Here is a 22,998-nt window from a genome sequence, read left to right as displayed (position 1 = left end):
GAGCCTGGGGCCTGGCCCCCGAGACTCTACGGTACCGCTTCAGTCCCCTCAGCACTCCTCCATAGGTGTTTGTTATGGCCAGGGCCTCCTATTGCTCGTCCAGCCTTCTTAGGAGCCCTCTGGTCCCCTGAGGACCCTTTTCTTTCTGAGGCCTTCATGGTGACCAAGGACCGCTCTTTCTCCTCTAGCCCCTCTAAGACCCCTGCAGTTGCCCTCTCGCCCCCTTAGCACCTCTGTTCTCTGCTTGGAAACCCTCCGGAGTGCAGGGAAGTGGCGATGCAGCAACAGCAGATGCTGGGGCCTCGCTGGGGTGGCTAGAGACCTGCAGGGAGGCTGGAGCTGACCACCCTTGAAAGGGGGAAGGGGCTTTTAGGATGCAAAAACAAAAGTTAACTGTTCTGTTGTTGAACGCTTATCTGGCTGCTGTGTAAAATGATTAGCAAGGAGGCCCGGAATCCCCCAGTGAAGGACAAGGTCTTGATAAGGACAGAAACTTGTCTCAAGAACCAGCTAAAACCGACTTTGCAGTTTGGACAAGAGACAAGAGTAACTGAGTCTGCATCAAAACAAGGGGTTACTAGCGGTGACGAGGAATCGTCAGCCTTCATCCCCAAGACCCCTAGCGACCACCACTAGGAGGCACTGCGCAAGCGCCGTTGGGAAAGATTTATGGAAATAACTCTTTCAGGCTAATTTTAATACAAAGCGGGGAAAGGTCATGCATATCTATAGGCGTGTTGGGAAATCTTATGTATATGTAATGCTTTACTGTATCAATCCAAGACAAACTATCACGCGGGCGCGCACAGCTTTGGTGGGACTATCCCCCGTGCTGCCCAGCACTGAATAAACATCCCTACTTTACAATCTTATAGACTGTGGAGTCTGTTTTCCGCACGTCACCCTTCCTGTGCCCTACCCTCGCTGCGTGTCAGTTACACATGTGAAGGGCACCAGGGGTTTGGGGTTTGTTGCTCCAGCTTTATTGAAAGAAAGCCATTTTCCTAAGGAAGGTTGCGTCTCTGCCTGGCTTAGCAGCACCAGCAGCAGAGCGCTAGCAGGCTGCATCCTGCTCTCGGCTGCACCCTTGGAGCGCTCAGGATGAAGATGGTTTGAGTTGCCAGGGAACAGACGGAGAGTTTGCTGTCTTCCTTCAAGGACTGAAGCGCTGTGACAGAAACAGAGCCGAGATGAAGGGCTGTGTCTGCAGAGACTTTCAGGCATGCCCTCCAGACCATGGCAGCCCCACCCGCCGCTTTCCCTGGCCAGAAGAAAGTTGCTGCTGCTGCACAGGAATGGCCCAAAAGCCCCTGTCACGCTCCCCTGGCCCTGAAGTGTTTCCCTGGAGCGGGTCAAGGCATGGCAGCACCCTGCCCAGGCTCTGTCCCCTGCCCCTCCAGCCCCGGCCAACACAGCACTGCCCCTACTCACCACTGCACATCTCGGCCAGCTTATTGCTTCGGTCCCTCAGGTGCCGCGCGGCAAGCCCTAGACACAGAGCTTTGTCAGTCCCCCCTGCTCCCCAGTACACTCCCAGCAGCACAGCCCCCCGCCCTGCCGGCTGGGCCGCATGCCCTCCTCCCCCTCATCAGGGCTGAGCCCGGGGAAGAGCAGCAGCTCAGTGGGGTTGGACTGAGCAAGGTGGCCACCAAGGCCACCTGCGTGTGCAGGGGTGAGAGAGGGAGGCCAAGGCCCTGTGTGGGGGCAGCTGGGGCTCGGGCAGCCGCAGGGCTGTTCCTTGGCACCAGTGCAGCGGCGGGGACTGGGGCCAGGCTGCCCAAAGAGGGACTGTGGGGGCTGTGGCTCACCGATGAATCTCACGGCTGCCTCGCGCAAGGGGGCCTGAGCATTCTTCAGGTATGGCAGGCTCTGATGACAGTATCCTTCGGCCTTGCTCCTGTTCTGCTCCAGCTGGAGAGAGCAGAAGAGTATGGGCATGCCACAGTCCCTCCCCAGTGGGCTGGAGCTGTCCCTCCTGCTAGCACCTCCCTGCTCCCCCTCCCCCCACCCCGGCAATTCCTGTCTCCCAGCCAGGAGCCCTGTGGGATGGAGGCTGAGCAAGAGCCACAGGCAGAGGGGTCCCAGCGGCGCTGAGACCCTTCCCTCCTGCAGGGCACGGGGAGGGGGGAGGGGCGTGGAGAAGAGCCCTTGGGCGCTCTGTTCTTGAGGACAGGGAAGAAGGCTGCGGCTCACGGCTGTGGGCTCTGGGCTGCAGCAGGGCAGGTGAGGCACATGTGCAGAGCCCACAGCCCAGACACAGCGGGCAGCCCTCATCCGGCCTGGGCCCTGGGGCTCAGGGCTTGTCCTCACCAAACACTCTCCAATCCTCCATGTCTGGTCTGTCTGCATCAGGTGTTTGAGCCGTTTCCACTTGAGGAGTTCTGCTCCAGCAAGGAGGGCTTCCCTGGAGGCCTGCAGAAAAGCAGAAGCTGGGAGATGGCACTACGGCCTGGGGAAGGAGAGCTGGCATCCGTCTCCTTGTGGCTTTGTTCCTGGGGTGATCCTGGCCTTGGGAAGCTGGGACATGCTCTGTCCCAAACTCTTGGCACAGTCTCTTGGTCTCTTGGGCACAGTGCTGTGGGAGAGGGACTGAGGCTCAAAGCCCTGGCCTTCCACAGCTGCAGGGGCAGCAGGGAAGACCATAGGGACGCACGTATTCATGCCTTGGGCCATGGGCTGCTGCTGAGCCCTGCTGGAGCAAGCAAGGCTCCATGCCTTGGAAATGTCCGTGCCAGCTTCTCTGCCCCTGCTTGCACTGGGTGTGCAGGGACCCTCCCTATGGGCTGTGCTGGAGGAGGGCTGAGCGGTGGGAGCGTGGGTGGGAGGGGATCCCACCTCCCCTTCCAGCTCTGCAGCAAGAGGCACTGGGGGACGAGGAAGATAGTGGTGGGACGAGTGCAGGGACAGATGGGAGCTCTGCCCTGCCTGCAGTGCCTCAGGCAGCTGGATCCCAAGGTGACACACGCTCCCCAGAGTCCAACTGCCAGCAACTCTTGCCCCTGCGCCCAAGGGCTCATCACACCCTTCCCTGTGTCATGGGCCAGCTTTGAAATCTCTACCCTGGCCACGGTGTCTGCCTCATCATGCATGTGAAAGAAGAGCAGGAGCAGGCATCCTTGCACTTCCTTCTTCATCCTCCGCTTGTCATTCCCCACCACAGTCTGCACCACGTCTCTGAAGAGGCTGATGGAGAGCTCTCTCATCTGGCTGGACTCCTGTTAGGGAGTAGGAGAGGGGGACTTGAGAAAGAGCCACTCCCAGCTTCCTGTGAGCATTAGCCCAAGGGCATGAGCATGGCAGGTGTGATGGGAGATGCTCTGGGGTCAGGCTCTGCACACAAGAGCTATAGGAATCTCTGGTCCTGCCTGGCGGCGCAGCTGGGGAGCCCTCGGGGCTCTGAGAGCAGCTCTTGGCCTGCAGGTGCTTTGCACAGGGGCTGGGCTGGGCCCTAGCACAGAGCGCTCGGGCCGCCCGGCGGCACCAAGCTCTCAGGGGAAGCTGTGCTGGCCTGCAATGCCCAGAAGCCATCCCACGAGAGCCCAGGGGAGCGAGGAGGGCAGAAGGCTCTGCCCGCGGGGCTGCCCGCAGGTCTGGGCTGAAGGGCAGCTCTCATTGCCCAGTGCCCCTCTGCGGGGCTCAGTCTCCCACATCAGCCTTACATTGTCAAAGAGGGGTGGGAGCTTCTCTGCCAACTCCAGAGCGAAGGTGCTGGCCTGCCTCCTCTTCAGGTGAGGCATCATGTTTCTGAAGACCAGCAGGGCCTTCATCTTGATTTCCGTGTTGCCATCACTGAGCATCTTCATGATGTGTGGCATGAGGGCCTGCATTTTTCTTGCCTGTATGAAAGACAGAGTGCCCTTTTTGTGAAACGGTCAAAGAGCACCCTGGCAAAAACGCTCTGGTCACTGAGCAGCAGCCTCCCGTCTGGCTTGCAGGCAGGTGGTGGCACAGGCATCTCTGCGGCAGCCTCCTGGTATGCTGGCACGCTGACCCCCGGGGACGTGGGAGAGCAGGGGTAGGGCAGGAAAGCAAAGACTCCTTCTCCCCTGCTGAGCTCCCCTTTTTTGCACAGGCCCGCAGGGGCAGATGGCTCAGTAGCCCTGCGTGCCTGGAAAGCTCCCCAGGCAGCCACCAGGCCCCACTGTGGCAGGGAGGGCATTTGGAGCACTCACCCCACCGCCTGACTCCCAGGCAAGGCCAAGCCACCACTCTACCTAGCGCCCCAGCCCCCGGCTGCCAGCACGGCTCCCCTCGATGACGTCCTGCTCACCATGTCAGGTCCTTGTGACAGCATGATGAGGCCTCCGAGAAACAGGGAGACCGTCACCAGGCTTGGGTGCCTCTGATAGGTATCGTCATGGGACTGGTCACCAAAATCCTCTGACTGAAACTCGCTGGAGGCCTTCGGCTGAAGGAAACACAGCAGTGAGATACTGGCAGAATCTGCAGGGCTCGCTGGAGGGGATCAAGGCCTTCTCTGGTAACTCACAAGCAGGGTGGAGCTGTAGGCATCCTCTGTGGCCGAGGTGGACAGGCTGTGTAATGTCATGCCCTGGAGATTGCTGAGGAGCTCCTTTAAGATGGTCTCCAAAGCCTGGGGGATGGAATGCATCACCTCCCACATGGCCATGCCCGTGCTGCAAGCGAGAGCGCTCGGTGAGCAGGGCTGCCGCAGCCTCAGCAGCGTGGCCTGGGAGGGGCCCGGCCCGCAGGAGGCAGAGCCTGCCCCTTGCTTGGGATGCCCCGGGGCAGCAGGAGAGGGCTGAGGGGCTGCTCCCCGCGGGGCTGGGAGGAGCGTGGTGGCAGGGCTCGGGGCTGCCTGGGCCAGCTTTGGCTGCTGCAGGCCTGGCGGAGCCAGCAGGGCTGGAAAGCGTGCTGGGGTGGAGGGCCCTGCTCCTCGGGGGTGTCCCTGCAGCATTCCTTGGGTCTGGCAGCCAGAGGGGCTCCGTGTCCCTCCCCCCTCAGGGAACAAGCCCTCATGGCTGTTGGGGCCGGTACCTGTGTCCTGGTGGAGAGAATGTCACCAGGCTGATGGCCACTTGTGCAGGGTAGCGGTTGGTCAGCAGGAGAAGCAGTGACTTCATGCTCTGCTGCTCTGACTCCCTGTTGATGCCTTCCAGGTTTTCCTGGAGGCACTTCATGATCTTTGGCACCTGGAGGGGACACAGGTGAGGATGGTGCTGCCACTGGAGCACAGCCAGTTCCTCAGCTGCCCTTCCCATCCCTCCCTGCTGGCTTAAGGTGGCTTCAGGTGCTGGAGACACCTACACCTGGGTTTGGGAGGGAGGGATGGAGGGAGGAGCAAGGCCTGACAGGGCTGAAGGGCAAGGGCAATCTAGCCATGGGCCACCTACATCTGCCAGCCAGAAGTCAGGGTTTCTCATGATGACATTCAGTATGTTTCTTGCCTCCCCCTTGTCAAAGATGCTGGCGTCTCTCATCTCCTCAATGGCCACAAGGACAATATCTGTCCTTTCAGAAGGTAGGAGGTATTTTGCAAAGGTCTGTGGGAGGAAGGAAGGGAGGGAAGCCGTGTCACACCGAGTGCCCTGGGGGTGCTGCTTCGCGGGGCAGTGCGAGCAGCCCTGGCCAGAGATGCCCGGCAGTGCTGGCGGCAGTGCCTGCAGGAGAGCTGGCAGCAGGGGTTGCAGTCACTGCGCGGGGGAGGATGAGAGGAGAGGGTCCTCAGGGTGAGGGAGGAGGGCTGGGCTCATGGGCAGAGTGTGCTGTCCCTACAGAGAAGCGGGGCTCGCTGGTGGCCAGGAGGGCTGGAGCTGCTGCTGGGACGCTGGAGAGCAGCCCTCGCATCGTCCCTGCGTGGGGACAGCAGGAACCCTCTCACCAGGGAGGGTGAGGCCGCACCAGCCCCACTGATTCTGGATGCCTTTTGCTTACACAAGTCCCCTGCTGATGCCACGGGCAAGGGTCCCAGCAAGGGGGGAGCTCATTACCATGGTAAATTCTTCAGCCGATCGAGGTGAGAAAGGTATCTTAGTTCCCCTGAGGAGCTGTTCTGCTTCATCCTTGAGCATTGCCCTGCCTAAGCAGCGGGGGAAACACGAAAGGGTCAATAAGACACAATAGCTTTGCCAGCAAGCTTAACCAAACGGCCCTGAGATCTGCTTGTGAGATGGCAGGACACAAGCAGTCAGGGAGGTTTGTGGAGGGCATCAGGAATAGCTTCTTGCTGCAAGCACTGGAGGGACCATCCAGGGTGATGCACAGATGGATCTGCTCTTCACTAACTGGGAAGACATGGCAGTGGTAGCTTTGGCTGTGGGCTCCACAAAAGAGCACGGTTCAAGGTTCTGAAAGGAGGGTGGAAGGAGAGCAGCAGAGAACAGATCCTGGACTTCAGGAGAGCATTCAGCTTCTGCAGCAAAATGACAGCACGGGTGCTATGGGAAGCAGCTGTGAGGGGCAAAGGAGGTCAGGGAGAGAACTAGACCTATCAGGACATGTGTGTTTGCGGAGCGATGAAGCCCACCACAACTTCTCTTACCTTCTTGCTTCTCGATGAACTGAAGGAGGCAATAAAGAACACCGAAAGCTGTCTCTTCCTTGGAATATTGGAAAAGCAAGACACGTCCCAGCAGCTGTCCCAGGATTGGGATCTGGATGTCTCCATAGTTGTCAGGGGCGTACATGCCTCTTCCAAAGTGGCTCCAGCCCTGGGTGAGGGAGGCAGACCAGCAGAAGGGTAGAGGGCAGGCAGCAGGCGCCAAAGCCCTGAACCCAAGAGTGCGTCCAGGGCTGGATCCCTGGTGCGTCAGGGCTTTGCAGGGCCGTGCCGGCCGTGGCTCCCAGAGCAGCTGTGTGGGCAGCAGCCCCGCGCGGGGAGAGCTGCAGGCTGCTCTGGTGCACAGGGAGGGGGACATGGCCTGGCTGGAGGGTGCCTGGCTCCTTACCTTCAGTGTGCGATGTTTGGCCAGCACACCGCTCAGCACCTTAATCCTCCCCAGGGCTCTCTCCCGCGCAGCTGCTCTCTCAGACTTGGTGTAGTTGAGCAGCACCTGGGAAGACAGAAGCTGCTGGTGTGCCCTGGGAGCAGACACCTGCTCCAGCAGAAGCAGCACTGCTGACCTCCGGGGCAGGACTCTGCCCTCGTGCAGTCCATTGAGGCTTCCTGTGATGTCGAGCAAAGCCTGCAGTGGGGTTCCTGCCCTAGGAGTCTCGCAGGCTTGGGACAAACGCCGCTGGACAACCTTGTGGCCAGGCAGGAGGGCAAATGCCACCCTCTGCCGCCACTGTGCTCTGGAAGAGCCTGGTGGGCGGCCCCTGGTTACCCTGGGGAGGTGGGCAGCCTCCCTGCAGCGTGCTGTCTCTGCATGGCACTGGGGTGGGGGCCATGCACTCAAGAGTGGACAGTCCCTTCCCCCCAGCGGGAGGAACAGCCCCTGTGAAGCCCCCTCTTTGCACATGCCAGACCTGAAAGATGTTCTGCAGCTCCTCACTGACTCGGGAGGCAGCAAAGCTGAGCACCACCCTCTCTAGCATCTGGTCCATGGCTCTCAGGGTCTGCAATGAGGACAAAGAGTTGTGGCAGCGTTTCCTGCTGTCCCCCTCACCCCCAGGAGCTTGGTCTGAACTCCTGGAGTCAAGGGAGGACTCCCGTGCTGCCTCGTGGTTCCCAGGAGAGACCCAGGGGCAGACAATGTGCTGTGGGCAGAGCAGCCTGCGCCACTGGATGTGGCCAGGCCCACGGGAAGGGCGCGAAGGGATAAAGGTGGGAGAGCAAAGCTGAGATGCTTCACTGCCTTGGAACTCTGGACATAGCGCAGCACAGGGTGGCCCGGGAGCAGCCCAGAGGGACTGGGGGCTCCTGTAGCTCACCCAGCCCTTACCAGAAGATAGTAGTAAAGGTCGTGGAGGGTGCTCCTTTCCTCTTTTGGAGGAAGCAGGAAGACACTTGAAAAGCAGGCTTCTAGAAGGCTTTTCTCTTTGCCTTCCAGCACAGTCTGTACTGAGCTGCAGAGAGAGAGCGCAGGGCCCATCAGAGACTGGTGCTGGGAGCAGTGCCTTGCGGCCTCATGCAGGTGGACATGGACCTCTGGGGCAGAGGTCCCCAGGAGGGATGGGCAGGTACCTCAACTCAGCGATGGCACGCATGGCTTGCATCTGCACTTCTGTTTGCAGTTGGTCCCTGGGCTCCTCTTGCAGCAGGTCCTGCAGAGCAGAAGCAGGATGGGACCTGGCAGCTGCCAGCCCCCAGTGCCACCAGACCCTCGCCCTGCCCAAGACCCTCTTCTCACAGGGAGCCCAGGGAGCCATTGCCGGGCAGACTTGCCCCCTTCCCCAGAGCTGCCAGGTGTCCCCTCACCTTGATATTCTCTACCAGCTCGTAGCTGTGGCAGAAGACATCCAGTCCCTCTGACAAGCCACGGCATCTGGCAGTTCTGCACAGGGTGCAGATGCTCTCAAGAAACTTCAACTTCTGGCCCTTCTCCTGGTAGCCGGGGGAACAGAGAGACAGACGGGGAGCGTGAGAGGGGGACACAAAGCCAGCGGGACTGGACCACTGCGGGTGCAGTGCCATGCGGGCAACCTGGGAGCAGCACCTCTGCTCAGCCAGCACGCCTCCGGCAGCCCGGCAGCAGAGCCCCTGTCAGCAGACGCCGGCACAGCCGCGTTCAAAATGGTGACAGGTACCGTTTTTGTGCTGCTGACAAACGCCTGGATGAAGTCCACGGTTTCCTTTTTGTCTTGGTACACAGGTAACCATGAGGCATCTAATAGAGGAGGAGAGCAGGGAAGGCTGTAGGGGGGGTCCGGTGGCAGGAGAGAGCAGAAGAAGGAGCTCTGTCCTCTGTCCAGCCCTGTGCCTGCTCCCCTCGCGCGTTCGTCCCATGCACGGCAGGGCTGGAGGGTGCCCGGCAGACGGGCTGCCATGCTGGAGCACAGCACAGTGGACAAAGCCCCCAGTGCGTGGGCTGAGGAACTTGCTTGCAGATGGGTGGGAAAGGTCCCCGTCCCACAGCATCGCTGCCTCCTGCCAGCCCAGCTGCCCCTCGCTGCCCGTGCCCCGGAGCAGGAGCTGGGTCCCCTCTGCTCTCTCCCTCCTTGGGGGAGGCTGTGCCGGGGCCAGCTCCCAGCCCTGAGCATGCCCTGCATTCAGGCAGCATCATGGCCACCACCCATGGGAACCCCGCTGCCAGCGTGCCAGGGAAACGTGAGCCTGGTGTCGAGCAGGGTGCGCTGGCTGGCCCCAGCCCTGCCCAGACCAACAGGACCCCTCACTCACCAATCTGCAGTGGCTGCACCGTGCACACCTCGTAGGGTTCCGGTGGAGAGCTCCTCTCCTGGGGAGCCCTGTCCTGCCAGGACACCCTGGGGTGGCTGGGGGGTCTCTCTGCCATCCTGCGGGACGGAGGAAAGGGGTAGGAGTGGGGAAGGGGGAGGCTTTGGCAAAATGCCTTGGTGCCACGGGGCTGCCGGGGGTGGCAGGGAAAGATGTGGGCTGCGCTCGGGGGCTCCTCGCCGTCTCCGTGCTCCTGCCCTGTCCCGTCGCTGTCCTGCTGGACACTGCGGGCTGGGGGCCGCAGCCGCATTTATCACATGCAGCGTAGTGGGGTGTCACAAAGGGCCCCACTGTGACCCGCCACCTGGGCGGGGGGGCGGGGCAGGGCGTCCCCTGGGGAGGCACGGGACCGGCTCATCCCTGGGCACGTGGGTGCTCTCATGGTGCCTCCAGGCCCCACTTTGCCCTCATGTCTGCGTGGGACCTCGCTGTCACCCTCCGGTGTGTGCCCATGTTCAGACACCCCGGCATGCCCCCAGGACTTCCCTGTCCTTTTGGCACACTGCAGAGCGCTGCCCCTGCCCCTCGATGACATTAAATGTATAAGATTCACCCAAGCTTTACAGAAAGTCACCTCAACTCTTGTCTACCTCCCGGCAAAGAGGAAGACCTCGTGCAGAAAAGAGGAAAAAGGAAATGAAACGTCTTCCACCCAGATTGCCCTGTCAGGATTTGGAAGCTCCCAGAAATGAAGATTCCGGTCTCCCTGGTTTTCGTCTTCGTCTATTTTGTGACCGTGATGGAGAACACCTTCTTACACTTACAGCCTTTCCCCCACTCTGAAAATCTCTTCCAGCACTGGCCCACTCGGGACTCCCTGGGAGGCCTTCCTTGCACCACAGACCCCTCCGCGGGACCTTGAGCTGCCCCCAGGGGATGGCTGTGTGGTATCGCCGGGGCACAGGAGCCCTGGGCTGGTGCGGCAGGGCTGGTATAGTGCTCTGTATGGTGCTGTGCTTTGGACTTAGTATGAATATAACGCTGATAACACACCGATGTTTTGGTTGTTGCTGGGTAGTGCTTGTACTAGTCCAGGGCTTGTCTAGCTTCCCATGCTCTGCCGGGTGCACAAGCGGCCGGGAGGGGAGGGGGCACAGCCAAGAGAGCGGATTCAAAGTGGTGACCAAAGGGACATTCCGTATCATGTGACGTCATGCCCAGTGTGTTAACTGGGAGGGGCTGGCCAGGGGATGGAAGCAGGAATCGCGGCTCGGGGACGGGCAGCGTTGGTTGGCGGGTGGTGAGCGGTTGTATCGTTTGTGTTTCTGTTTTTTTCCCTTTTTCCCTTATCCTCTCTGTTATATTATTATTATTATTATTATTATTATTATTATCATAATCATTCTTCTTATTCTAATTATTTTATTGTAATTGTTAAACTGTTCTTACCTCAACCCACAAGCTTTGTTATTTGCTCTTGCTCTTCCGATTCTCTCCCGCGTCCCACAGGGTGGGGGCAGTGAGCGAGCGGCTGCGTGTTTAGTTGCCGACTGAGGCTGAACCATGACAGCAGGACAGGCTGCAGGCTCAGGGCTCTTGCAAGGCTAAAAGGCCCAACGAAACCAAGGTCTTCGCCCCTTGGCTATCAACCAAAGTCTTTGTCCCCTTGGCTATGGCAGTTGCCTCTGCCACCAAGGCTCAGGAGGAGAATCTGCACTGTGAGGTTTTCAGGCTCTACTTTCCCAAGGGCTCTGGTCAGGGCTTGGCCTTTCTGCTTCATGAAACTAGCTAAGGGTTTTCTCCCCATCAGGGACGCCTGCATTTTGCATTTTTCAAACCATAACCACAGCCTCCAATTACTTTCTCTAACGAGTCCATGGGGAGGGAGGCTTTGTCGGTAACAGCCCTTAGTGGGGCCCATTAATGAATGCTTCAAGGTACTTTGGGTTTTGCTTCTGACTTTGACTTCCTGAGAGGTTTGTTCAGTGTCCTGACAGTATCTGAGGTTCATGGACTCAGCCCCAATACACCGGGGGGCTCATTAAGATACTGATGAGCCATGTCTCATCCTATAATTTTTTTCAAATCCTCAAGACTTAGGCAGCTAATGGAGAGGTTTTGTAGGGGCAGAAGATTACAAAGAGCATCTAATACAAATTATTTTAAAAGGTATATTTACGACTTTTCAGTTTAGAAATGTATATTCCGTTGATATTGATCCAGAGTGTTTCTTCAAGGGGCTTGGACAGTTAGGAAAAGCAGGCCCTTAAGGTCCAACACTGTACGGACAACCTTGCTCCTCACCTCCCCAGCGCCAGCATTTCTCTCATCAGCTACCTGTGACTTGCGTCGCTTTTCCGTACATCACGCTTCTCCTCTGAAGTTTGCAGCTGTATGCCACAGCTCCTTTGCACCAACTCCCAACCCGTCTTCCTTAGAGAACTGGCTGTATGCAGGCACAGCATCCAGGAAAACATCGTAAAGTTTCGTAAACAAGAAAAAACACTCTGCGACCATACGCTAAGTAGAAGCTGCGTCCAATGAGGTTACGTTTCTACGAGGGATAGTCTTACGAGGAACGTTTTAGAGTGATAGGTACAAAAAGGTAGACATAAATATAATTAAAGAGTCATCTAAGGAGACAACTAGACTGTTGGAAGACAGGTAATATTTGCTCCCTGAACCTCACAGCAGCAGCGTAGGTGAGGCGACTCTGAATGAACAAAGAGCAAGGGAAGGAGAAAACTGGAGAATAATGGAAAGAGCCTTTGTGTAGACAGCCTGCTGAAAAGGTGGCATTAGAGGTGGTCATTGTGTCCTGGACAGGGGAAAATATATGAAGAATTAGAGAAATTAAGTCCATGGTGCAACAGGCAGAATAGAGGTAATGAAATTACAGGGGAAGATCAACATTAGTCCCTTTTTGAAAGGTCATTGGATTGGCAGAGGTCTCTTGTGAACAAGTGTTGCACTCATCTTTGAGGAAGGGCAACCCAGGGAACCACAGCCTGTACAAGGGCTTGTCTAGCTTCCCAGGCTCTGCCGGGTGCACAAGAAGCCGGGAGGGGAGGGGGCACAGCCAAGAGAGCGGATTCAAACTGGCTAAAGGGATATTCCATATCATGTGACGTCATGCCGAGTATATTAACTGGGGGAGCTGGCCGGGGGAGGGAAGGGGCAATCGCGGCTCGGAGACCAATGGCGCTGGTTGGCAGGTGGTGAGCGGTTGCATCACCTGTTGTTTGGCTTTTTGTTTTTTCCTCCTCCCGAGGGTTCATCTCTCTCTTTCTCTCTCTTTCTCTCTGTGTCGTTATTTTCATTTTCATGCTATTGCTACTATTATTATTATTGTTATTACTGTTTTATTGTAATTATTAAACTGTTCTTATCTCAACCCACAAGTTTTCTTACTTTGGCCCTTCTGATTCTCTCCCCCATCTCACAGGGGTGGGGGGAGTGAGCGAGTGGCTGTGTGGTATTTAGTGCTGACAGGGCTAAACCACAAGAGCACCTCTCAACAGTCCAGTTGCTGCTTTCAGTACCAGGGAGATAAAAGCCTGACTATCTCTCCGTAGTCTGTCTAAATCTGTCTTTAGTCAAATCTTTAATTCTGTTTACTTTATCAGCTCCTTTCTGTTTAAAAGATTTCCTGCATGATTATGCCTTGTAGAAGGTGAACCTCATTGGTGGCAGCTTGTACTTGGCATACAGTGGAGGAGAGTGTTTTATTTTAATGGTGAACCTTATCGGTTTTATTTTGTTTGTTCAAAAAAAAAAGAAAAATCCCTCTTTGTGTGTGTGCAGCCAGTTCTCAAGGGAAAGCAGGTGGGAGCTGGTACAAAGGAGCTGTAACGTCCAGCTGCAGACTGCAGAGGAGAAGTCTCCTCTGATGTAAGGAAGAGGGATGCAAGGGATGAGAGACGTGATGGCTCTGGGGAGGTGCGGTGGGAGGTTGTCCATACTGTGTCAGACCTCAAGGGACACCTTCTCCGACCAGTCCAGATCACCTTAGGAGAGACCCTGGATCAATACCTATTGGAGAATGCTGCCATCACCTCTTCTTTAAAATGAAAAACAATCAAATGCACCCTTGAAAATAAAACCTCATATTTATTAGGAGCTCTTTGAATCTTTTCTCCATAAGTGTAGTAGGAAACTTCTCTAATTAACTCTACACGACTAGAAGAAAATTAGAGGAGGAGACAGAGCTCATTAGGGCTTGCTTTATTTTCATGAGACCCATGGTGTATTTGGCACCGGTTCCTTGAACCTCACGTACTGAGAGGGGATTGAACAAACCTTTCCATAAATCAAAGTCAGAAGAAGAAAACTGACGTACCTTGAAGCATTAGTGTGTCCCACTGAGGAGGGCCATTACTGAGAAAGGCTCCCCAGGGACTCGTTAGGGCAAATAATTGGAAGCTGTGATTGCAGGGAGGCCAAGGTAATGTGCCGGCAGCTCAGATGCTAAGAAAAGCCTGCGTTTGATTCATGAAGCAGAAGGGCCAAGCCCTGAGCCCCAGCCCGGGGAAGGCAGATCCTGTCCCTCACACAGCGCTCAGGGCCCTTCCTGGGGCAGGGGGCCGTGGGGTGTGTGATGGTGAGTGACAGTGCCCAGCCTTACTGGGGTGTGCAAGGGGACAGGAGGCCCCAGTGCCTCAGGACAACACGTCTCCTCATAGGCAGAGACGATTGCCAGAGCCACGGGGATAAAGCTTGGGTTCTCTTGGCGACTTCCAGCCTTGCCAGAGCTCTTTGCCTACTCTGCCGTAGGTTGTCCTATGCTGTCCCACAGCTGCTTCTTTTTCCCTGCAAGCTGGAGACACCCACCTCGCTTCCCCACCTTGCTCTCACCTGCCATTGCCATACGGTCACTGACGTCTGCCCATCCTCACGCTCCGTCCCTTGAAACAGAAAGAGACGGGCTGATCTCATCCTCCTTCGGGAGGACTTCATGTACCACAGCGCAAGCCTCTGAGGGACATTTCTTCCTCCTCGTGGCAACTCTCCACCTCCCAAGCTGCACTGCGTGGCAGTGCTTCTCTCTCCAGCTGTTTCCTCCCTCCAAGGAAAGCTCCACCACCTGGGGAATAACCCTTCAAGCAGGCGTCCCAGCGCGTCAGCCTTCCTGTGGCCTTTCACCTGAGCACACAGAAGCAACCTCACCGTCATCCCCCAAGGCCGCAGCCTTTCAGCTTCTCGCATAGACACGGCCAAGCTGCGTGCCTGCTGCTGCCCCATCAGGCCCCCGGGCAGCAGAGTCATGTCAACCGCAATAGAAGCCCCCCCCTTCCTGGCGTGAGCCCGGCTCCTTCGGCAGAGGGGATCTCACAGTCACTGTGCCAGCCAGGTGCCTCCTGCCGGCCTCTCGGAGACGCTGGCAGGTGTCGGCTTAAAAGCCCGTATCCCAGCCATGAGTCAAGGGCTGGCCCATCAGCTCTTTCAGAAAGATGTGACCTCACCGTCCCGTTCCCAGCCACGGTCCTGCTCTTGGCATGTCACCTCCAGAGGCAGAAGTGACCTCGCAGCGCCCTTCACTGCCATCAGCTTCCTACTGTGTTAGGAGTTTGCAAGGCACAACTGACCACGTGGTACCATACCCAACCATCCCCATCCTTGTGGCCCAGTACCTGAGCAGTTAAAGTACGCTTGTTTCATCCAATTTATCAGAGAGATGTCCTACCAACAGTTTGAGAGGGAAAACATTCTGCAGAGGAACTGCTCTATTTATGTGGTGCTTTTTATAGCTCTACTTCTGCCTCTCCGTTCTTTCTTCTTCCTCTGTCTGTTCTGTCTTCAAAGAGCTCTCCAACGACAAAAGAGTCATTGAGTCATAGAATAACTGGGCTTGGAAGAGACCCCTGAACACCATTGTGCTGGGTCTGGCTGGGTGCTGTTCGCTTCCCCCACAGCAGCCCATTTACTGCTGTGCTTCGTACTCATGGCTAGAGCGGTGTTGATCACGCACCCATGTTTTGGCAGTTACTGAGCAGAGCCTGCACCACATGAACGCTGCCTCTCTAACCCCGCCCAAAGTGGGTAGGCTCGGGGTGGGCAAGCGGTTGGGAGGGGACATAGATGGGACAGCTTACGGGAACTGACCAAAGGGATAATCCATACCACGTGACATCATGCGCAGTGATAAAAGCTGAGAGGAAGGAGTTGAGGGGGAGGGGATGATATTCATTATTAAGACCTTTGTCTTGCAAAGCAACTGCTATGTGTGCTGAATCCTGGCTTGCCAGGAGGTGGCTGGACATTTTCTGCTGATGGGAAATCTCCCTTGGTTTTGCTTTGCTTCTGCGTGTGGTCTTTGCTTTTTGCTTTTCCTTCCCACCCCTCCCCTCCCCCTTTAAGCTGCCTGTACATTGAGCCATGAGTTTTTCACCTTATTTTCTCCCTTTGCCCTGCTGAGGAGGGGCAGCGAGAGAGCGGCTTGGTGGGCACCACCCTGATGTCCAGCCACGTTGAACTCACCAGAGTCACCTGGCCCAACTCTCCTGCTATAGGCAGAGTTAACCACATGAGATTGCTCAAGGGCTCCCCGGAACTTGGCATCATCATCCACAAAGGAGTTGAAAGTGCTTCTTGTCCCATCATACAGAGCGATAATATAAAATGTTCCACGTGGTCAAGGGCTGGTCACCGAGGGAGGCCACTGGTAAGTGGCTGCCAGGAGGACTTTGTACCACAGAATATATTTGAGCCTCATCGTTCAGCCATCTTCCCACCCACCACATATTCCACTTCTTCAGTGCAGCAGTCAACAAGCTGGCTATTAGGAGACTATGGGACACCCCATCAAGGGCCTTGCTAAAGGCCAGCTACACAACATCCCCTTCTTTTCGCTCCCACATGTGTTCTGCAATCCCTTTCGTGTCCTTCAGATGCCTGGAGATGGTTGCAGGCAGGCTTGCCATACGACCTTCCCTAGTGAGGCTGACCAGTGCCTAATTCTCCCAGTCCTCCTTCCTGCCCTTTTGGAAGACTGGTTTCACATCTGCCTTTTCCAAGTCCCCAGGAACCTCTCGCTCAGCTCTGGCCTTTCTGAGGTGTTTCAGAGAGGTCTCACAATGACAATGGCCAGGCTTCTCTATACCCCTGACACCAAAAGCCTTCTCAATATTCCACACTTCCAGAGGAGTGCCCAGGACACAGCACATGCCTGTCCAGGTGCTCAGGGCAAGTTCAGAAGGGAACCAGAAGTGATTTCTTCCTGCAGGCCCCCCACACGAGTGGGCTCTCTCTGCAGCTCGCGGCTTTTCCCTGAGTGTTTTCCTCAGTGCCTTCCTGCTCCCATCCTTTCTGCTCCACAAGCTGTAGACGAGAGGATTGAGCAGGGGCACGGATGGTGTTGGAAAAGGGATTCGTCAAACTGTCTCAGGGGAGTTGTTCTGGCATCGCTCTGACAAGGATGAGGGAGGCTGTAGAAAAGAGTGGCACTAGTGAGGTGAGAGGAGCAGGTGGAGGAGGCCTCCTGCGTGCCCAGCTGGGCAGGAGAGCTGGGCCAGGGTGGCAGCTCTGGTGCACACAAGGGACGCCAGTGTGAACAGGAAGGGGAAGACTGGATCTAAAAACCAGGTTATGAAAGCAGGGAGCACGAGTGTCATGGTTTCACTGCAGGAGAGTTCCAGCATTGGGTCAAAACCACAGGAGAAGTGGCCCAGTAGATTGGGGCTACAAATCTTCATCCAGCTGGCACGCTGAGGAGATTCCCCAGCCCAGGCAGCCTACAGCCTCTCGTGCCAAACTTGCTCCCCAGGACGACAGCAGTAAATTGGCCCAGGGGCTCCTCAGGCAGCTCCTGCTACCCCAGGGACAGGGCAGCCTGCCCCAACCTCGCACCTACAGCAACAGATTTCTCTTTCCATGACTAACAGGGAGACACACAGTGCCCTGCTCTTCTCCCAGCGCATCCCATCTCCCCACAAGATGCCTTTTCACAGGCGAGCACATCTGTGCTGGCTGTGCCACCCATTCCTTCACCCTGTCCCTGCGCTCCCCATAGCCCCCGATCTGGCAGTGCTGCTCTGCAACAGATACGACCCAGAGAATGAAAAAAAAAAAAAGAAAAAATGGGCGGGTTGGGGCATGTTAACCTTGGTTTTGTCTGTTTTTGTTTTGACAGGTTTGTGCAAACACGTTTGCCCCGTGAGCAAAACGCACGGGTGACATTGGCAAATGTGACTGGATAAGGTTCCCTTTGCCTCAGCACAGCGACTCCCCAGAATCCATTTGCATGTGCTTGGTGGGAGTACCCCTCACCGCAAGTGGGTTCAATGATAGAGTTAACCATGTGCTGCCCAGGGCGCTGCCCGAAGGTCTCCCCGTAGAACAGTGGGACAGCTAGCTGGCTGCTGGGGCTGGGTAAATCACCTGCATTACCCCCACAGGAACTCTGAATCCTGGGAGCACTGAGCGCAGGCTATTGTACCTATTTCAATTATGCTAGTCGAAGCAATGACACGGTTTCCTGGTGGGTAAATGCTACAGTGCCTTGGTATCGCAACCATACCCGATGGTGCAATTCTACAGGAACGAACGTAACCACCAGCTATAATACACACACGACTCTACCACATGGACTCTGTTGGATATATGGGGACTGTGTATGGCCAGGACTGCCCAAAGCCCTAAAGGGTGGACCTTGCACCTTGGGACAACTGACGTTAGTCACAGCCAACATTATGTTAGCCATACAGTTGCGACAAAACCGGTCTCATCACCAAACCACCCGTAACATCCATGCATTTCCTCCCAGCTGTGAGGAGACAGTAGAAATCTGGGGCCTGGCAAACACCGTTGCTGCAGCTTTTAACTCCGGGTGTTGCCAGTGCGTAAGCCCTGATGACACTAAACCACCTTGGATGCTGGCTAGCAAAATTTAGTAATGCTACCAGTAGAGTTCTTTCTGGTTTGTTACTTGATGTAGACAGTATATACCATGCTATGCTTCAAAATCATGCCGCTATTGATTTTTTACTCTTAGCTCGTGGGCATGGATGTGAGGACTTTGACGGTTTATGTTGCCCGAACTTAAGTGACCACTCAAAGGCCATCCATGCACAATTGTGAGAGATACACCGATTGAACCAGCAGTTAGTGGAATCAACTGGATGGAAGCCGTTCGCTGGATGGACGTGGGGGTGAGGTTGGTTAAAACAGTTATTTTTGATCTTGTGTGTAGGTGGCATTTGTTTGCTATGCCTGGTTTGCTGTATACCATGGCTAGTCAGGATCATTCGGACTATTGTTGACAGAGCTTTACACCGCACAATGGTACGGGCTGCGGAATACCGTCGTGTCCCAACTACGGACCACGTGGTGGAATGCGTGAGGGATTTTAGATGACGGTCCATGTAGAGCCACTACGGAAAAATTACAAGCTGAACGCAGCTGTGAGACAGGACCTGTGTGACAGGACCTTGATGAAGGGAACTGGGAGGTTTGTTACTGAATAACATGCTGTTGCAATCTGGGAACCGCTGTTAGCCAGCAGAGCACGTGCTTGGCAGGCCTTGTTGCATGCGCTGGCCATGCGTGCGGCGACACCTAGTCAGTACCTTTCCGTTGAATCTGCATTGAGGGTATAAAAAGGGGCGGCTCAAAGCGGAGAGAGGGAGAGGACACGGAGCACACTCTACGAACCACAGGGGACGCCCTGAAGGTGCCGCGTCTACCTCCCTTCTCCATGATGACCCCGCTAACGGTCACCCTCCTGCTCAGCGGTGTCTCGGGCATAGCTGGGTTGGTTAGACTCTCATAAAGGGAAAACAATATGCTAGTAACCGCGTATGCAAGGCTATAACAGAGTAATAAATATTGTTGTGCTTATTAACTATCGTGTGTTGGGTGAATTTTGTGCATAGGAATCCTGCAAACGTGTTACAGGAGCGCAGTACCACAGGGTGACTCTCTTGGACTGTGCTAGTCAGGCTGGGAGGCAGACCCCGCTGATGGCAGTCACTGCCGCTGACAGCCTCCTACGCAAGCCCTTACGTGGCCATGGAGGGTGCTCAGAGGTACCTGCCTTATTCCAGTGCTGCGAGATGTGTTCAGGCACTGCACTAGATCCACCCTGTGCAAGTTCACTGAGGGTAGGACAAACCATTCACCAGACTCCTTTCCCTGTGCCTGCTGTGTCCCCTGGGCTTGCTGAGCTCTGGTTTGCTGGTACAAACCCAGATTTAGAGTATTATCTCTGGGTGACACCATGCTCAGTGGGGTCCATTCACTGCTAACTCCCTGGCACAGGCTGTCCCTCCCTGCACATCCCCTGTGCTCTCCGGGCAGCTCCCAAGTGCCCGCAGAAAAACATTCACCTGCCATCACCACTGCCACATGCTCTAGAGCCCCAGGAAGGTTAATCAGAGACCGTTTGTCATGTGCATGGGTGCTGGACACCAACAAGCAACACCTAAACCAGCCTTCAGACCCTTGAAGGCCATACTGGGACTGTGACCTCATCACACCGAGCCCATGGGGAACAAGCAAAACGAGAAGCCTCTTTAGAGTCTATTCCTTGGGCATGTTCTTGAGGGCAACTTTGAAAGGAGACATAAGCCTTCAGGCACGGCACTCAGGAGACGCCCTTTCATGATGGAAGTGGTGTTAGGGAGGTCAGCTCTATCAGAGAACTGTTCCTTGCCTGTCCCTTCCTGCAGTCACAGCGCTAAAATGCAGCGTGACCGTGACCCAGCTCCAGGAGCACTCGGGCCTTACACCAACACAGCGGCTCAGAAGGAGAGGGCAGACGTGAAAAGAGAGCAGCACTGGAAAGACCAAGCGCTGCTGCTCCCTGGCAGTGCTGCTGTGCCGGGACTCTTTTCCCCTCCGCTTCTGCACACAGGCACTGCCCTGCCGCTCCAGAGAAGGTCTCTGAGGAAGGATTTCAGACAAACAAGCTGCTGCAGGGTCCTTTGATTGGTTTAATTGCACAGAGAGTCTGGTTTCTCATTTGTACAATCTCTGGGACACACAGGAAATGTAGATACTGACGCAGAAGTGGGGGGTACAATGACATTTCTTTATGGAAGTTATTACCAGTAAAACAAAAGCAAATAATGTCCCCAAAACACCACCAGCAAAAGCTCCAGGAGAGAGGCTGGGTCTGTAAAGAGCTACATTATGAGGGATATGCAGAAGACGATGTACAGTTTATTGTTTCTGAAAAGCATCCGGTCATCAGTTTCCACACTGCACGCTTGAGCTCCTCGTTCCTCAGGCTGTAGAGGAGGGGGTTCACTGCTGGAGGCACCACCGAGTACAGCACTGCCAATACCAGATCCTGGGCAGGGGAAGAGATTGAAGGGGGTTTCAGGTAGGCTAATGTGACGGTGCAGACAAAGAGGGAGACCACGGCCAGGTGAGGGAGGCACGTGGAAAAGGCTTTGTGCCGTCCCTGCTCAGAGGGGATCCTCAGCACAGCCCTGAAGACCTGCACGTGGGAGAAAAGAATGAAAACAAAACACCCAAAATCCACAAAGACACTAAACGCAGTAAGTCCGACTACCCTGAGGTAGGTGTCTGAGCAGGAGGGCTTGAGGATCCGGGAGATTTCACAGAAGAACTGGTGCAGGGCATTGCCTTGGCAGAGGGGTAGGGAAAATATGTTGACTGTGTGCAGCAGAGCAGTGAGAAACCCACCGGCCCAGGCAGCTGCTGCCATGTGGACACAAGCTCTGCCGCCCAGCAGGGTCCCGTAGTGCAGAGGTTTGCAGATGGCCATGTAGCAGTTGTATGACATGACGGTGAGGAGGTAAAATCCTGCTGATATCAAAATGACAAAAGGCCATGGTCACAGGCTATGGCGGTGACAATGAGCCCGTTGCCCAGGAGGGCAGCCAGGTAGATGGCCAGGAAGAGCCAGAAGTGCAGGAGCTGCAGCTCCCACGTGTCTGCAAATGCCAGGAGGAGGAATTCAGTGATGGAGCTGCCATTGGGCATCTGCTGCCTCTGGGTGTGGAGCACTGAACGAGGAGGACAGGACAAGTTAGGGCAGAATTCTCCGAGTGAAATCCAAGTGATTTCTCATACTACACACTCCCCACCCCTTCTCTATTTCTATGCGACCTCTGTCCAGCTCTGCGGCTGGAGCTCTGGTTGGTGCTGGCTCAGTGTGCCGTGAGGAGCAGGATCTCAGCCCGCTGGCTCCCAAGGAGTCAGCCCTGCACTGCAGCAGTGGGTTCATGGGAACTGTGGGGGCAGAGTTCAGTCCTGGTGTTCAAATACGTCAGATAAAAGCGCTCCTAATGGAAACGGGCTTGTCAGTACCTGCACTCCCTGTGCTAAGAAACCACGCTCACAAAAGTGAGAGAGAGGGGGTGTTTTACAGAGCGAGTCCTGCAAGGCAAGAGGATTGCTTGTGGCTTAGCGCAGAGAGAGGGGACATTTTCTGTCCCTCTGCCTTTTTCCTGATTGTCCTGAGCTCGTGCCTTTCTGACACAGAGAATAATCACACTCACATGTTACCCTGAAAAGACACCGGGCACTGCTGAGAGCAGAGGGACCCACTGCCGAGGTCTCAGCACCCCACTTCTCACCAAGGACACACATGGTTCATGTCACACACCCAACAGCATTTCCTCGGCTGGAGCATCTCTGCGCTTCTCCACAGGGCATTCAGGTACCACCAGGATGCCATGGGACAGATTTGCAACATGGGGGGCAGCTCAGAGCTTGGAAGGACTTAGCAAGGAGATCCCCAAGTGTCCTAATGATGGTCTCTCAGTAAGGGAGAGTCAGCTCCTTTGCCAGGGAATGACACAGACCACGTTGCCCACAGCTCCACAGCTTAGAGGGAAGCTGGGACACTGGTTACCTTGTTCCTATGGACGCACCTGCATGAAAGGGCCCACAAGATCAGCATTTGACTCTGCAGCTGCAACTCCCATCTGCAGAGAGCCCGACAGCAAAAACAAGATATCAAGAACAATATCGAAGGCTAGTGGACAAACAAGGAGAAATGCAGTGGTGGTGTAGGTGAAAGAGGCAAGCGGAGAGACAGCCGAGCGCTCGGGACAGCCTCACCCAGCTGTGCACGCCAGTGCCCAGGCATCACATAGCCAAGCAGTTGCTGTCAGCCCCTGTGCTCTCCAGAGTGCAATGGGCATGTGACTGGAGAGCTGCACCAATGCTTTGCTGGAGCTCTGGATGCAGATGAGGTCGTTCGTGCCTTGGACCCCACAGCCCTGAGGGCAGAGGCTTTGCTGGGTGGCAGAGGAGGCAAGTGGGCTTTCTCAGAGGAAAGTGTCTGCCTTGGCGGGGGACAACATGGAGTTTTCTGAATTCTCCCTCCCACCACATTTCGGGGTTTGTTTTCCTCTCATGCCCCTACTGCCTGGAGATTTTCACCCTGGGATGTGTTTCCCTGTCCTGTGTCTTTTTCCTGAGTGTTGGGTTTGCCTGGCAAGGACCCTGCCCAGGAGGGTCCCGTAGTGCAGGGGTTTGCAGATGGCCACATAGCGGTCGTAGGCCATGATGGTGAAGGAGGTAAAAATCTGCTAACACAAGAAAGGCAAGCAGAAAGGCTTGTGCAGCACATCCCACGTAGGAGATGCCCCTGGTGTCCCAGAGGGAATTGGCCATGGATTTGGGGAGAGTGGTGGAGATGGAGCCCAGGTCGAGGAGGGAGAGGTTGAGGAGGAAGAAGTACATGGGGGTGTGGAGGCAGTGGTTGCAGGCGATGGAGGTGATGATGAGCCCGTTGCCCAGGAGGGCAGCCAGGTAGGTGGCCAGGGAGAGCCAGAAGTGCAGGAGCT

The 22,998-nt window shown here is 55.9% G+C and overlaps 1 protein-coding gene across 1 annotated transcript; it reads right to left on the bottom strand.

Annotated features, from left to right (window-relative positions):
• Positions 1-20,363: 20,363 nt before the first annotated feature.
• LOC142050933 (olfactory receptor 14A16-like) lies at positions 20,364-22,990 on the bottom strand (the record flags this gene model as incomplete). The annotated part of the gene is made up of 3 exons (XM_075080145.1): positions 20,364-21,004; positions 21,512-21,525; positions 22,746-22,990. Coding segments are annotated over 3 exons (900 nt in total), but the record flags the coding sequence as incomplete, so codon positions are not given.
• Positions 22,991-22,998: the final 8 nt, after the last annotated feature.

Source organism: Phalacrocorax aristotelis, unplaced genomic scaffold (assembly GCF_949628215.1).
Source record: "Phalacrocorax aristotelis unplaced genomic scaffold, bGulAri2.1 scaffold_204, whole genome shotgun sequence".
NCBI lineage: Eukaryota > Metazoa > Chordata > Aves > Suliformes > Phalacrocoracidae > Phalacrocorax > Phalacrocorax aristotelis.
This window is presented reverse-complemented; position numbering and strand designations above follow the sequence as displayed.